The sequence below is a fragment of the Syngnathus floridae genome, chromosome 13 (assembly GCF_059516105.1).
Source record: "Syngnathus floridae isolate MCC-2025c chromosome 13, RoL_Sflo_1.0, whole genome shotgun sequence".
Classification (NCBI taxonomy): Eukaryota; Metazoa; Chordata; class Actinopteri; order Syngnathiformes; family Syngnathidae; genus Syngnathus; species Syngnathus floridae.
In genome coordinates this window covers 10,683,446-10,698,527 of record NC_142425.1, presented here as the reverse complement: position 1 = coordinate 10,698,527, position 15,082 = coordinate 10,683,446, and the positions used below count along the sequence as shown (strand labels likewise).

General features: G+C 46.0%; 2 protein-coding genes across 7 annotated transcripts in view; both read right to left on the bottom strand.

Moving 5' to 3' along the window:
• Window positions 1-906: 906 nt before the first annotated feature.
• Window positions 907-8,733, bottom strand: LOC148388676 (uncharacterized). 2 transcript variants are annotated; one of them, XM_088393351.1, is made up of 10 exons: window positions 6,575-8,733; window positions 6,190-6,408; window positions 5,646-6,109; window positions 5,370-5,480; window positions 4,092-5,271; window positions 3,026-4,026; window positions 2,869-2,944; window positions 2,728-2,798; window positions 2,016-2,085; window positions 907-1,756 (listed from the first exon to the last, which is right to left on the bottom strand). In XM_088393351.1, exons 6-10 carry the CDS (start codon window positions 3,155-3,157, stop codon window positions 1,737-1,739), a joined length of 369 nt encoding a protein of 122 aa, XP_088249477.1. In that variant the 5' UTR covers window positions 3,158-4,026; window positions 4,092-5,271; window positions 5,370-5,480; window positions 5,646-6,109; window positions 6,190-6,408; window positions 6,575-8,733; the 3' UTR covers window positions 907-1,736. The 2 variants fall into 2 exon arrangements, with proteins under 2 accessions (XP_088249477.1, XP_088249478.1); XM_088393352.1 differs by lacking the exon at window positions 6,575-8,733 and having other exon boundaries at window positions 6,190-6,553.
• An 831-nt stretch (window positions 8,734-9,564) lies between these two features.
• faah (fatty acid amide hydrolase) overlaps window positions 9,565-15,082 on the bottom strand; it is a 30,836-nt gene continuing 25,318 nt past the window's right edge. For 4 of the 5 annotated variants that reach the window (XM_088393344.1, XM_088393343.1, XM_088393346.1 and 1 more), the window contains one exon: window positions 9,565-9,970. The gene's annotated coding sequence lies outside the window, so the exon portion shown is untranslated. Of the gene's footprint in view, window positions 9,971-14,139; window positions 14,991-15,082 lie in introns of those variants that run through there. The other variant, XM_088393347.1, reaches the window with a different exon arrangement.

Below are 15,082 nucleotides of genomic sequence, written 5' to 3'. Positions count from 1 at the left end.
CATGGACGGGCAACCCCCAGCCTCGGGTTCGGATACGGCATTGCTCAAATTGGCAAATCTTAGCAAGCTACAGAAGAGTTTCTGCATCACATGAATATTTTTTAGCATGTGGTTTGGAAGTTTATTATGCAAATGAATTTGCTTGCTTTGTACATTTTAGAGACACGCACATTGGCGAGATAGCGGCAGTACTTATGTGTATTTGTTAGGTTGCTTTGGGCAGAACAAACCGCAAAAGACGGTTCACATTGACCCAGCTGTCTAATTGGGGCGCCTTTCATTTGTAATGTACTTAAAAATTTAAATGATTAAAATTGTTAAAAATTATCGCATACAGTTAAATAGAGCATCAGACAGGTTGAGGCAAATATCTAGCATGTGGTTTAGACGTCGAACATGCAAATGAGTTTGTTTTGTACTTTTAACACACATGCACACTGGCGAGATAACGGCAGTACTCTATTTCTTAGGTTGTTTTGGGCAAAACAACGAAAGGTGCATCGCATTGACCCAGCATCAGACAGGTTTAGGCAAATATGTTGCTACTCGGTGGCAGCACTTGGAATTCATCTAACCTTTCTGATATGGTCAATTTCATAAGGATGCCGGTATGAATAAGAACACTCTGGCCTTTACTTTACTCTGAACTGGGTGTTACCACCCAGTACATGTACCGAGGCTGGCCGTGTGGTTACGCAACTCTGCTTTGAATCGAAAGCTCAGGTCCTGGAAGTTACACGCTATGCTTATAAATTCAATTGACTTTAGCAGCAACCTGGACTGGACAGCAACAGCCTTTTTTCTTTCTTAGTCAGACAGCCAATGAAGATATCAAGCCCTGTAACAAAACATGCAATAAGTTTCACATTCAAGAGATGCACCATCGATTGAGGCCCATCGCCAATGAAGACTGACACCAAAGTTGACTTTATTTACAAGACCACCAATACAAAGCAAACACACCACAGTTGATTTTATTCACAAGAATGCCCACATGCATGACGATTCAAATCAAACCAAAAAATGGCTGACTAGATTAAAATAACAGCTTTTACTCGTACAGAAAAATGTACCAACATTCTGCAAGATTCTGAGTTCGGTGGCCATTTTAAAGCAGGGTTGCCAAAGATGACTTATTGATCGCAACAGACACCGTTTGTACGCTTGTCGTTTTCATCTATGGGTGTCTGGCTACTTGGCTTTTGTCAACAATTTAGAATGCATCCAGCTTTTCTTTGTGTAGTTAAAAAAATAAAAAGTTTGACACTGCATGTTTAACAAGTCAATTTTTGTTTCAGCCTAAGTTTACAATTGTCTTGTCATTGAGAATGTCTCAAATGATTCCAGTTTGTATGTACGATAGACTGCCAATGCCAATGTTTAAAATGGACCACTTGAATTCAGTTCAGTTTAATTGCAGTTCAGTGGTACACACACAATTACAGTACAAACAGTTCATTTCATGATTAAAAAAACAACAGTAAAACAATATTGCAAAATGACGCCGCGCTGAGAAAGAAAGGCATCATGCAGATAGCCAGTGTGCACACCCAGTGAAAAAGTGGAGAGAGGGAGGGAAAGAAAGAAAGGACAAAAGAAAAAAACAGTCATACTCTCCTTAAATGCTGGCTGGGCGCTTTGCCCTCGCCGCATCCGCACCTGTCCGTCTCGTGTCGGCCGCTCATCACGGGCGAAGGTCGGCCCCTCCCCGCCCGGCCGATATTCGACGTTTGGACTCATCCGCCGCCTCGTGCCACTGCAAAAAGAAAAACGGCACTCTGTTGCATGCGGTTCACTTCTGTGGACGTACTCATTACCTGTCTATTAAAGCTTGCTCCTATTTTAAGCTCCCTTTATTAATTGCGTATGCATACATGAATGTTTTTGTTTTCTTTTTATGTCGGTTCCTATATGAAGAATTCAATGCTTATAATTTCTTTCTTTGTTGTAAAGTGCTTTGAGCTGCTATTTCTTGTATGAAAGGTGTTCTACAAATAAAGTTTTTTTATTATTACCCTCTGGTCTCGCGGTCCTGTCCAGTCCCTCTCTGTGCCGACACTCGTCCGATTCACTGCCCCAGCAATCCTGAAAGGCAGACACATTGTGGTGGTTTTGGCAAGGGAAAAAATTCCACTAGCACCCCGACCCAACCTTGACTAAGGTAAGTTTGAATCAGGTAACTAGCGGCACGCACAGGCTGGCGCATGTCTCATACGGCCCTCCCGCATTGGAGCGTTCCGGGTTATGAAATGTTTAACCCCTTACAAAGAGGGAGGGAGGGAAAGAGAGAGAGGAGATTAGAAGAGGCTTTGGTGCGCACTTAAGCGCAACCGGCCAGTTCCCCCTGAGTAGAGCTGGCTTGGCCCCGAGAGGAAAAAAAGAGGAAAACGTGACATCACGGAGAGCGTCACGGAGAATCTCCTCGTCCTCGACACCGTCGACGACACTGGGACCCAGTCTGGCAGACATTATACCCTGGTATTCCACAAAGGGCAAGGTATAGCCACGTTCCACCCTGAGTGCACCAGGCCATGCAGGTACTGCCGGGCACATTGGAGAAAGAGAGAGAGGGGCTGGGCAGGGGGAGGGAGGAAGGGAGGGAGGCAGGGGGTGTCTACTTTGCCGATTCGTATCTAGAGGGTCACAACAACCCAAAAGCCCGTGCGTGCTACTAGTTACCCTATTCAAACAGAATAGGTAGGGAAAGCACAAAAGAAAAAGTCATACTCCCCCGAAACGCTGGCTGCATCTGCACCCATCAGTCTCGTATGGGCCGCTCGTCACGTCTCGTCTTCCGCCTCGCACAAGCGCAAAAAGACAAACGGCACTCAGTTGCATGCGGTTCACTTCTGTCAACGTACTCATTACCTGCCCCCTCCCTGGTCTTGTGGGTGCAGCCCAGTCCCTCTCGGTGCAGGCTGGCGCTCGCCCCATCCGCTGCCAGCTGAAAGGCAGAAAAATAAGGAAATCAAATTAAAACCAACAAGTGTGTACACTACGCTTGCAGATTGGATTGCCATGTCACCGCCTCTGGCCAGCCATGCATCAGGCTCCTCTTCAACACTTGGCGACTGCTCTCTTTGGGTGATTCCTTCCTTTGCAACCCGCTCACCAATCGCAGGTCTGGTGGCCTCCGTCCACTGGCTCTTCGTTTCATACATCGTCTCTTCCACCTTGCAAGACAAGCACAAAAGTCTCGCTTGCGCTTGCCGTCGCTTGCGCTTGCCGTCGCTTGCGCTTGCCGTCGCTTGCGCTTGCCGTCGCTTGCGCTTGCCGTCGCTTGCGCTTGCCGTCGCTTGCGCTTGCCGTCGCTTGCGCTTGCCGTCGCTTGCGCTTGCCGTCGCTGCGCGGTCGCTTGCCGTCGCTGCGCGTTTGGCACTCAATGAGGGCTGCACAACATTTTGGAAAATCACTGATATGGCAGTATTGGGCCAGACCACTGCATTGAGGCAAGTTGTGCAAAGTTCTTGGATGAGGTTAACTATTTGATCGCAATGAGATCAGTTAGATTAGTTAACTAACTTACATCAATGACTTATCGTCTTAACTCATTACAAATAGTTAGGCAAGGAAACAGGTTTCATTTGAGACATGAAAAAAAAATCTTTGCTGTCTTAAAGTGCATGTCAATAACCTAGACCACCATATGGCAGTTTTCCAATACACGTGCAGCCCTACACACGTCACCATTGGTGTCCAAATGGCAGCCTCGGGGCAACTTGATCAACACACCACACGAATGAACGCAGCGCTGCTTTGTAGCACAAAATATCAATGGCAACATTTCGTGATTGATTGAATGAATTTGCGTCAAAGAATTCTGAATTTGTTTCAGTATGCAGCCCTCAAGCAGACATTGGGACACCGCTGGTGTAATTTAAAAAAAATAAAAAATAAAAATCCATTTCACACGTTAAAGCTGCGCCTCCAGGGAAGCGGGTCTCCCTCAAAACTCGGCGACTTCAGAGCGATGCCACAGCGGTCCGTTCACCTCTGATCAGATCGGGGTCACATCCCGGTCGCCATCTGCAGAAACAGAAACAAATGTTAGAAACTCAAAGAGCACCCCAAGTTGTCGGTCACTTGCTTACTTGATCACAGCGGCTAGCTACTATTGCTGACCGTCGCCAGGTCGGATCGGGCCATGCGCAACCCCCCTTTTGCGTCCGGCCTGCAAATGGCAGAACATGCAATGAGTTGGGCGCTTCTCGCATCATTACGTCTTCCTCGTGGACCGGCTCGCCCAAACACCGCCCCCTACACCTAGAGAACAAAGGACACACAGCTTAGATCAAGCACGACAGTGGTAGGTTAGAAAAAGACACAAAAGGTTACCGTCTCGCTCCTATGCTGTCCTACACCCAGGGGAGAACAAAGAACGCAAGTACCACAGTGGTGGTAGGTTAGGGTTAGATGAAGTGCAACAGTGGCAGGTTAGAAAGACAAAACGGTACAAGTCAAATTGCAAAATTGGACATTCGGGATCGGCTCGCTCCAACGCCGCCCTACACCGATGGGGGAGAACAAAGGCAGCAGCAAGCACGACAGTGGCAGGTTAGAAAAAGACAAAATGGTACAAGTCATATGGCAAGCTTGGACATTGGGCTCCGCGTCAAAGTTCAGTTTTGTCTCCATCCAAGTCACCACGTCCTCCCCCAAGTGAGCCGTCAATGGCAACCAAGCACAAGACACCGCTGGATCCAGATAAGCCACAACCTCTTAAGCAAGACCAACCGTCAGACCCCCAAACACTGTCCACACCTGCAACCTTTCCGTCGTGCACCCATAACCAAAGGCAACCACACTGCCCCCTCCTGGGTACATGATCCGCACATGTTGACTTTTGCAGCGTGCTGCTTGATTCTTGACTTGATATAGCATTGCTCCTTTGGCTAGGCCATTGCTCCTTTGGCTAGGCCATTGCTCCTTTGGCTAGGCCATTGCTCCTTTGGCTAGGCCATTGCTCCTTTGGCTAGGCCATTGCTCCTTTGGCTAGGCCATTGCTCCTTTGGCTAGGCCATTGCTCCTTTGGCTAGGCCATTGCTCCTTTGGCTAGGCCATTGCTCCTTTGGCTAGGCCATTGCTCCTTTGGCTAGGCCATTGCTCCTTTGGCTAGGCCATTGCTCCTTTGGCTAGGCCATTGCTCCTTTGGATAGGCCATTGCTCCTTTGGATAGGCCATTGCTCCTTTGGATAGGCCATTGCGCCTTTGGATAGGCCATTGCGCCTTTTCATATGGAATTATACTTTTCCATTCGGCTCCTCTTGCAGCCTACAATAACACAGACAGTTATTAATGGTGTGCTGGGAAGCTAAAACTCGACAGCCATTGTGTGTTGGGAAGCTGAAACTTGACAAACAGGTTTTCACCTGATTTAGGACTACTCTTCCTCAGTGTCCTCAGCATCACTGAAATAGCTCCTCAAGAGCCTCCTGCCTGCTTTGTATAGAAGGATGCTGGCTGGGCAGCCTTTTCTAGTGCTACAAAAGACAAACAGAAATTATTGCAACAAAAATAGATATTTTAATTTTATACATACTGAGTAGAGTTTTGCAGTTGAAAAAATACATCATTATATTGTAGTAAATTATAATAATTATTCAGGATTATAATTCATATTTTCATTTCATCATCCATCAACTCACCTCACATTGGACAGATAGATGATCCAGGTTGGCGGCGTCCAAAACGGGAGAAAATAACCAGCGCAAATGTTTGTTGCGTAATGGAACGAGAGCGGGCGGGCGCCATTTTTGAATGGATTTGCTCTGATTTGGACATGACGTAACAAATTCGTTACATTTATCAGTTTGCATAACACGGAAATGGCATACGCATAATATAAAATAATGAAAAAATTGTTTAGTTGACTAGAGTCAAACGAACATTTCCTATAGTCAGAAACTCGCGCTCATCGGCGGCGTGATTTAGAACCTTCTACAAACAAACGAATGAAAAAATGCTGGCCAGCATTTAAAAAAAAAAAAAAAAAAAAAAAAAAAACCGCGAAAGACATTTAAAATACCACCAAAACGCGCAACGACGCGACGCAAAGTCGATTGTGGCGTGCCGTGCCCAAACCTCAAGCACTCCCTACACAGCGAAAATCCTGCAAGAAATAATAAATGGCATCGTAAGAAACTGCAAACATTTGCTCACGGGCTAAATTGCCTGCGGCCTACATTTTACCTCCAGGCTCACCGTCGCGGTGGACGTGACGTTGCCGAGTCACGAGAGTACAACAATCCTGCGACAAACAAAATTAAAAAGGCTTGTGAGAAAAGGCAACAAACCACACATTTTGGGGCCTACGTGAAAACTCTCCTTGCGCTCTCCAGTTAACTTCGACGCCTACAATCGCCGTGTGAAAATCCTCCGACAAACAAACATGGCGTCCGTCGCGAGAGACTGCAAGAAACGACAAACATTTGCTCCCTTACCTGAGAAAATGCCACGCGCTCGGTGGCACCTGCATTTGAGAACTCCCCTTGAGCGCGAACATCGTGCAACAAACATGGCGTGCGTCGCGAAAAACGGCAGGAGACGACAAACATTTGTTAGCATGCTAGCTTACCTGAGAAACCGTCCGCCCGCCGCCACGCGCTCTGTGGCACCTGCATATGATAACTCCCCTTGAGCACACCTGTCTTCAATTTACCTAAAGCCCTGACGTCACATCCGTCAATTCAAATCTTCTTCTCCTGATCGTCCAACGGCGCTCGGCACACTGTCGCCACCAGGTGGTCGCCTGAAAAGATCTTTTCGTTCACTCTCGTTCACTGAAAACATTCGTTCTTTTGAATCCATCGTTCACTCACGAGCCAACACTACACTGCTGACTTTCCCGTTGGCGAACGAGGCAATGGGTTAACTGCCTTCCCTCCCGTGCATCAACGGATCAGTCAGTGAACGTTTCTGGCATGAACTTTGTAAACCAGAATGTAGAACCACTCACTGAAATGCCATTTCTTTTATGCACGTTTTCTCCAAGGTAACTGCTAACTTTATTGGATGAAGGGATGCGCAATATCTATCTTTGCCAGTAGAGGGCAGTGTTGTCATTCGGACAGTAGTGATGCGCCAATTTGGCCCGCTGCCCTTGGGGATGAGATGGAACAATCCTTTAGCCTTCAGCCATGCATTTTTGCGTTGTCGTCGATCCCAGCTGACTTTGGGCAATGATCTGCTGTGTAATCACGATCCTGATGCTACACCTTTAAAGCAAATACAAATAAAACAAATTTAAGACAGATTTGTGAGCAATATTTGAGTACAGACACACAAAAAGTTTGAGCAGATTGGGTTAAATATTTTGACCCATCAGAATGGGTTGATCACCACTTTGGACAGTTGACTGAATTTAAGCCATTGTGCTGGGTATAAATAACCAATTGGTGGAAATTGAGATTAATTAACTATTTTACCTTGTGGTTGAATAAACCAGAGGGTCTATAAATTGAGATTGAGGAGGCCTTGAATGCATCACGGCCTCATGGTTGTCTTATGTTTATTTTGTTCTTGGGCCTCTAGCACTTTTTTCAAGGGAATTTGAATTTTGCCCTTCAGCACTGAATCGCTGCATAACAAAATGCAATACCCGCTGGTAAAACATTTTCATTGGCAAAATATCCCAACGGAGAACAATTGCAAGGCCAACATGCATTTGACCGCCCTGGGTGAAAAAAATCTGGTGAATGATTTCAAGCATTTATCTTTGCGGTCAAACATTTCTGGACCGCCCTGCTACTAACAAAACCTGGTGACTGTTTCCCTTTCCGCCTCGTCAGCCACGTTTTCGGCGAGCGAGCATTTAACATCTTGTCTTATTCATTATTTGACGCTTTTGAAAAGGGGCCTTCGCTTTCTAATTCCCTAATGACTGTTGTGAGTGCTGACTCGGCTGTTGTAGAACAAATGATATCTCTGTCCTGTTGGAATAATCCTCATCTATTTCAACACCAGGGTCCGCATTAAAAATGACAGACGGAGACGACCGCAAGTGAAGAAACCAAGAGAGGGAGGGTGTATTTCTATCTCTTGATAAATGTGCAAATGCCCAGGGACGCTGAATCAGACATTTGGTGTTAATGTGCGTTCATTTCTCGCCTCATTCTCTAGCAGGCCTTTGTAACGCCGAGCTGGTCATATTTTGTCCCAGATTAGCAGAGTGACAGTTGCCTCTGCTCAAGGTATTTAGAAGACATAATTCATTCATGGATCTAGAAGTGGCCCCATTTGTCATTTAATGCATAGCGCTGTAGTTGAGTGTGTGTGTGTGTGTGTGTGTGTGTGTGTGTGTGTGTGTGTGTGTGTCAAGGGAGATGAGGGCCCGGGCACTTTTCATCTAATGTATTAGCTGGCATATGCAAGCAATGAATTATCAAGCAGGAAAAAGGAGTCAATTATCCACTCCTAAAGAGGGGGCCGGGCCTTTTGAGCCCTTGGGGCCCTTTTCCATACTTACCATATCATTTTCACAGAAAGGTACGCCGGCAGATCCGAGGACAGCCAGTGGACACAGTGTGTAGGCAAGTAAATGTCATTATCAATTTTGGTAATTAAAAAAAAAAAAAGCCAAATTTTTTTAGAATTTTGGTGCTGTTTCTGCAGTAAGCATTAAAATTGTGAAGAGCGGACCAAGGTTAGAATACAGATCAAATAATCACAGGCATATATTCTTTATATGCCATGATTATATTTATTTGGGGTGAGCTGGAATAGCCACGCTGTGACCGCCACTTCTCCATGACCCCCCCTCCCCAATCCCCTCACCTCACTTACCTATCAAAATGTCCCCCCCACCCCCAATTGACTACTTGGCTTCCCGCTAATAGAGTGGATATGGTAAATGAAATACTTGCCATTTTCATTCCAAAAGTCTCTCACCCCCAGTGTGACAGGCGAGCGTCCTTTGCTGGTTTTGATGAGGACTGGGTGTGTGCGCGCGTGTGTGTGTGATGCCTCCAAGCAGACCCACTCGAGGTCCGTCTCTAGGCCCGTGGTTCTTGACAGCACTTGACACTTAGGTAAATGAGGTGGTTAGACTGCATTATGGCCGGGCTGATAGCTCGCTAATGGGTTTTAAGTTGGGGAATTTACCGGCCGAGCCCATCGGGGACGTTTTTTTTGACAGGCGGGTTGCTGCGGAATAAAGACGGAGAGGGGGACTCTCCAAGGGGGGACTTGGCTGGAGAGGAGATGGCGTACTAAAAATAAAGCACAGGTGACAGCAAAGGTAACAAAATGGCAGAAGTGTGTGATGTAAAAATGATGGCCAATGAAGCTAAGATAAAAACATGGCTTGTAAATAATAAGTAAAGAATAAAAAGTAAAAAATAATCAGCAAAAATAAGGGCAAAAAACAAAACTAAGACAAAAACAGCTTGTAAATAATAAGTACAAGTAAAAAATAATAAGTAAAATAATAAGTAAAAATAATCAGCAAAATAATATGTAAAAAATAATAAGCAAAAAAAAAAGGGGCAAAAACAAACAATAGAAAATAACATGCATGGTTGACCTCCTTTTAACAGCAAAGTGTCTCCCAAGTTATCCCTCAAGGCAGCCAATGAGTGATTTGATTTCAAAACAAAAGCACAGTTCACATCCTTTGTTACACTCGGGAAGGTTTGTAATTTTGCACGCTGTATATATGCACACGCATTCCGAGTCTTAAGTCAAGGCGTCTAAATTTAGCGGCTAACGATAAACTCTTAAGTTTTAAGACATAGGCTAATGCGTACGGGCGTTAAAACCAGTGGGGACAGTTTAGTGAAGATTAGAGACGTATCAAAGTCTGGTGCAAAGCTCCATTCGGAGCTGCGCGCTTGTTTGCTCTGCATCTGCCTTCGCAAAGAAAAAAGGACGACGGAGGAAAAAGAGCTCCTGGCCGGGACTCAGGTGGCTCCTTTCTCAAAATCCAAGTGACGATTCAAAGGCGGACCTCCTCTGCCTCCTCCTCAAACGGAATCTGGAACAAACAAGAACATTGAGGGGTCAGATTTAATCCCCTGCCCCTTTTCTTTTGTATTCAGATTAGAGACTAAGGAGGATTTAGAGGAGCCCGGAGTCTCTTGTTAAGAGACGGTGTTCTCCACTTAACCTGCAATTTACCTGTCGCTTAAGCCGCACCGCAGCCATCATCCAACACCTTCGATAGAGTGGAGAAGCTTTTCTTTGTGGCTTGTATACAACACCGAGGAGAGGTTTTGTGTTGACGTGTGCCCCCGAGAATCCGGATTATGGAGGTCAGAGTGGTGTACACCTCCAATTTAAATCAAGTGTTGACCTCCACCAAAGTCTAATTTGATTGGACAACTCTCAAATTTGATTTGAAGTAATATTTTCCCTGAGAAGTTATTTTGGTTATATTTGAATCAGAAAAAGCGTAAAGTGAAATGCAGAAATGGACACAAAACCTACATACTGCTTTGACAACAATTACTACTTTCCTATTAGCTCATGGCACTCCAAAAACAGGGCTTTAAAAATAACCCAGATTGGGTCAAATTGGGACTGACCCAATTTTTTGGGTGAAATTTTTAGAATCCCCAAAATTGCGTGACGTTGAGCCAAATAAAGAAGAAAAAAAAACCACAAAATAATAAAGGGCTTTTTTGCCCAAAATGTTGACTTAATTGTGTCTGAAACACCAAAAGGCATCAAAACAACAACATAAACGACCCCCCTATGCTTATTTAGCGGTGACGGCGACACCTAAAGATTCGGAAAACGGAGAGGAAAAAAAAGGGCCGGGGTGAGGCTGGCTGCGAGAGAAAGGCGCTTTGGGTTGTCAACGTTTTAGAAGCTTAGAGTCAAACGTATCCGGGCTCAGGAGAGAGGAGTCTGGGTGTTAGGCAGCCAGAATGACTCCTGATAGAAGGAGTTTGCGGCTCAAGTCGAGAGGAATCGTATTGGCTGCGGGATAAGGCGCCGACTAATTGATTCTCTGAAGTTTCCTGTCGCACAGCCCGATTACAGGTGTGACCGGATTAAAAAAAAAATGGAGAGAGGGGGAGAAAAAAAACAAGGGATCTGGAGGAGGGAAACGGTAAAAAAAAAAAAATCAAAGAGAAAAGAAGATGAGGCCTGCCATAGACGGATCAGCATCACTTCTACTCATTGATGTGCTTATTCCCGCCTTGTTTGTGTGTGCACGGCAACGTTTAATCTCGGCGCTCGGTGGCAAACCTCAGGTCACGTTACCGGGCCCTCTCTTTTTTCTTTCGTTCTAATAAAGCAAGACATTATTGTCGCAACACGCTCGCCCTGATCACTCACTTCTTGTTAACACATCTCAAGGCCCGAGGCGTTGACGTCTCGTCGGCCCGTAACGCCGCGTGACAAGATGGAGCACCGAGGTGAGCGAGAAAGGAGCGTTAGGACGCATATCTCCACCTAAGCTGTCATGCGTGAAGGCTGTTCTGGCTTGTTTGGCACCAAAGTCCAATCTCAGGCCCCGAAGAGCCATTTTTCCCGGACTATCGATCGGACCCTAAGGCCAGCGCATTTCGGGGCCCCCGGTCCCTGATCCTGTTCAGTAATAAGCGTACTCGTGTCAAGGTGGTAATTATCATTGATCTGCAGCTGGCGCGACAGGGCAGCGGGCCCCCGTGCCGTGATTCATACCGGGCTGCTGGCAGCTAATCAGAACCGTGCGCACGTCGTGATGGAGTTGCAGCAAAGGACTTAGTCTAGTTTTTGTCAGTGTCAGGAAGTAGCGAACTATACATACTTGCTTATATAACAGCATTTTTTTTTTTCTTTCAAGAATGGCACATTTCAAAAGTGAACAAATTTGATTCGGTTTGATTCAACGCGTTCGTATTTAGGATAAAAAACGATTGACTGATTCAAATTGATCTTCAGGGAAAAAGTAGCAGAAGAGACATGGGGGAATTTTAATTTGGATGATGCAATAAATTTGGACATGTTTTATTTAAGAATCAGTGCAACTATCTGAAAAGTTTTCTTAAGTACAGGAAGGAAATATTTGCACTTTGCTATTTCCGACCGCTAATATTTGTGATGTCCTCATGTCGCGTGAGAGGCAAAAGGTGGGAGAGACAGACGGCGGCGGTGTCAAAGCAGGCAATCGGTTTTCTCTGCGCGAGCGCCGGAGCGGCACGCGTGTCACCTGCAGACCAAACCCCATTTCCTCTGATTAAGTCCTCTGAAATATTCCATTTGTCAGTGTCAAGGCGGTGGCAGCAGCGGCGGCAGCGAGCCAGCCAGCCAGCCAGCCGTGACTGTTGACTGTGTCATTTTCCAATTTACATCAGACAACGACGACATCATCATCACTAATGTCCCCTCGCGTCGTCTTGATGTTTTTGTTGTTCCTTTGGGTGATGCGCCACCAAGGAGTCATTTAGGGAGCTGACATTTGGGTCCCAGTCAGAATGTCAAACTTATCGTACAGTCTAAAAATAGTTGGGTCAGAAATAACCCACAATAGGTCATAAAGGGAACTTTTTGTAGATCTATAATCCTATCTACTTTATATCTAGGGCTGGTTTTCTCTTTCTCCTGCATTCCAAGAAGCCAGTCAACTGGGAACGGCCACAGTTGAGGGAGAATGGAAAATTTCAATCTCCCTTCTATGGTTTTTGTCCTCATCATCCCGAGCCATCTGCCGGGCGCTTTTCTCCATCTTGAATCCCGAGTGGGAGCGGGAAGGAGGGCACGCCGTCGTACTTGATGCCCAACTTCAATATGATGGTGGGAAGGGAGGGATGGAGGGGGGGGGGGGTATTATTAGAGCTCGGTTATAAAGCAGTCATCACACTGACAGGTAGCGGGCGGTCCGCCTTGATGACTAGACTCAATCACCTGTGACAGTTTTGATTTGATGTCACTCGTCGGGTCGCTCTATTTGTTTGAGCACTTAAGAGGTAATTGTGTGACATCGGCGGCGGAAGGCGTGCTTTGGCGCCGCACCCGCTGAACCGAGGGGACCAGACGAGGCATGGCGATAATAAATGAGGGCTGTTTCCCTTCCAGCATTACCGCGCGGTGTGTGTGTGTGTGTATGGGGCAACGGCGATGAGCCACTCTACCCTGAGGGAATTCAAGTGTGAGATGCACACGGTGGTGGAGCGTACTCATCATCGCTATCTCGGCCACGATTGTTTCCGTGTGTCATCCCCCCCCCCCAAATGAAAGTGAACATCTCACTTCAGGTGGAACTTTGGGAGCTCGGGAAAAGAAGTGAGGCGATATTTTTTTGTGTTACTTTTAGCAGTCATAAATAAGAGTGCTTTCCCAAAAAGAGCTGATATGTATTTAGTTGAATTTAAATTAAATAAAATAAAAAAAGTATATACATTTTGGGGATATTTTTTCTGTTATTAATTTTGAGACTATCAAATAACCTTTGATTTGATTTTAATTGGTGACAAAAAGTTCAACTACGAGAAGACCTAGTTCTATTTTGGCCTTAAGTTTTTTTTTGTGTGTGAACTATGTGACGCCCCCTAAAAAAAAAAAGCAACTGCAAGCATCAGTCCAAATCAGAAATAAATCTGATAAGGAGTGCCGGAGAAGCAGTGAAGCTTCGGTGGCTCCCCGCTCAGTTTTGAATGCCAACGCTAATCTGGAAGCGGAATCCTCCTTTTCTTATGGAGAAGACGAAAGAAGAGAACTCGTCGAGTACAAATCTGTCGACTCGGGCCTTTTCTCTCTCCTCCATCGAGTCCGCCGGCCGCTCGCAGGGAGACACGAGGGGCGATTTTAGGTGAGCGCGGCACAATGGGCCGGGCCAAAAATGGCGACGGCAAAAAAAACGAAAGAAATAAAAGTCTTTTGTACTCTGACCGTGAGGCGGCACCGGGAATGGCTTCTAAGATGCCAGCAGAAAGGCTTTTTATTTTTTCTGCGAGTTGAGCTCATCCATTTGTTTGTTATCTCAATCCAGGATTTGGAGAGATACAAAGCTGATTAAACAACAAAAGCATATGGGAAGATAAAGAACACTTAGGTAATGGGTTTAGCCCGCCTGTTTAGCACGCCAAATTCACCCCCCCCTCCTTTCTCTCTCAGCTCAAAATGCATTTGTTATTCTTTCCGACTTTTTTGCAACTCTTATGAGGGACTTGGATACGAGTAGCAACAGTTAAATCATAATAAATTATCATACACTTATAGGACAATATTATTTATTATGATATTATTTATATTTGTTTTTTTGCATCTTATGTATAACCAATATTAAGACAAGCCTTGCTCCCCTTAGCGAACTTGCTAAAAGCAATTTCTGGCTCAGATAATAACAGCGCAAAGAGGTCAGTGAGGAGGATGGGGGAGTGAGGGGGTAAGGGGAGGTATAAACATATTTACACTCCGCCCCAACCCCCCTTTATGAAAAGCAACCATGAGAAAGGTGCTTACTTAGAGCAGATAAAGAGCAAGATGAGAGGCGGCGGACTTGGATTAGGAAAAGGAGACGAGCCGGGCCAGAAAAGACACGCAGGGAAGGGTTGGGTGTGAGGTGTGTGCTTGTGGGGAGGCAGGGTCTTGGGGTGGGGTGGGGGGGCAAGCGAGGCCGGGTGCCGGTGTCTGGGCCGCTTGGATATGGGGGGAATATTAATCTGGGTTTAGCGCGAGCAGGACCCCACAAACGGCTCAAGCAAACAGAGCTTAGACGGGGCCAAGCCTCGGAGAAAGTCCTAAATCTTCACATTAGCTCCCCGCGTTTCTTCTGCTCAACCCGTAAGCTCTTTTTCTAAAGGACAGCACAAACAAACCGCAAGCCCCCCTATCCCACCCTCAACTCACGCATACCCCCACCTCCCCGTTGCACCTCTTGCCAGTTGTACACTTCCTCTCTCACACACTCCCTCAAAATCAAGACGGCTTTGAGATTGCAGGAAATGTATAAATCCAGGGCCTGAGTGGAGAGGTAAAGATTAGAAGGGTTCTCCCCCCCTCATCCCACCCCTCTTAAAGGGACAGGATGCCCTCCAATTGTGTCACTTATTCTCCACTTTGGCCTGCAAAGAAAGAGGGAGCAAAGAGAAACATTTTAAAGGACTTGAGCCGCTGTCTCGATAACCTCGGTGAGATGCGGGAGAAGAACGCAAGT

Bases quoted from the DNA above. Each gene is read 5' to 3' on its own strand.
- LOC148388676 (XM_088393351.1), bottom strand. From the start codon at position 3,157: ATGAAACGAAGAGCCAGTGGACGGAGGCCACCAGACCTGCGATTGGTG. The intron at 2,799-2,868 runs GTAATGAGTACG...CGCTTGTGCGAG, and splicing joins CAAGACCAGGGAGGGGGCAG to GCGGAAGACGAGACGTGACG. The intron at 1,757-2,015 runs GTAATAATAAAA...TTCTTTTTGCAG, and splicing joins CAGGACCGCGAGACCAGAGG to TGGCACGAGGCGGCGGATGA.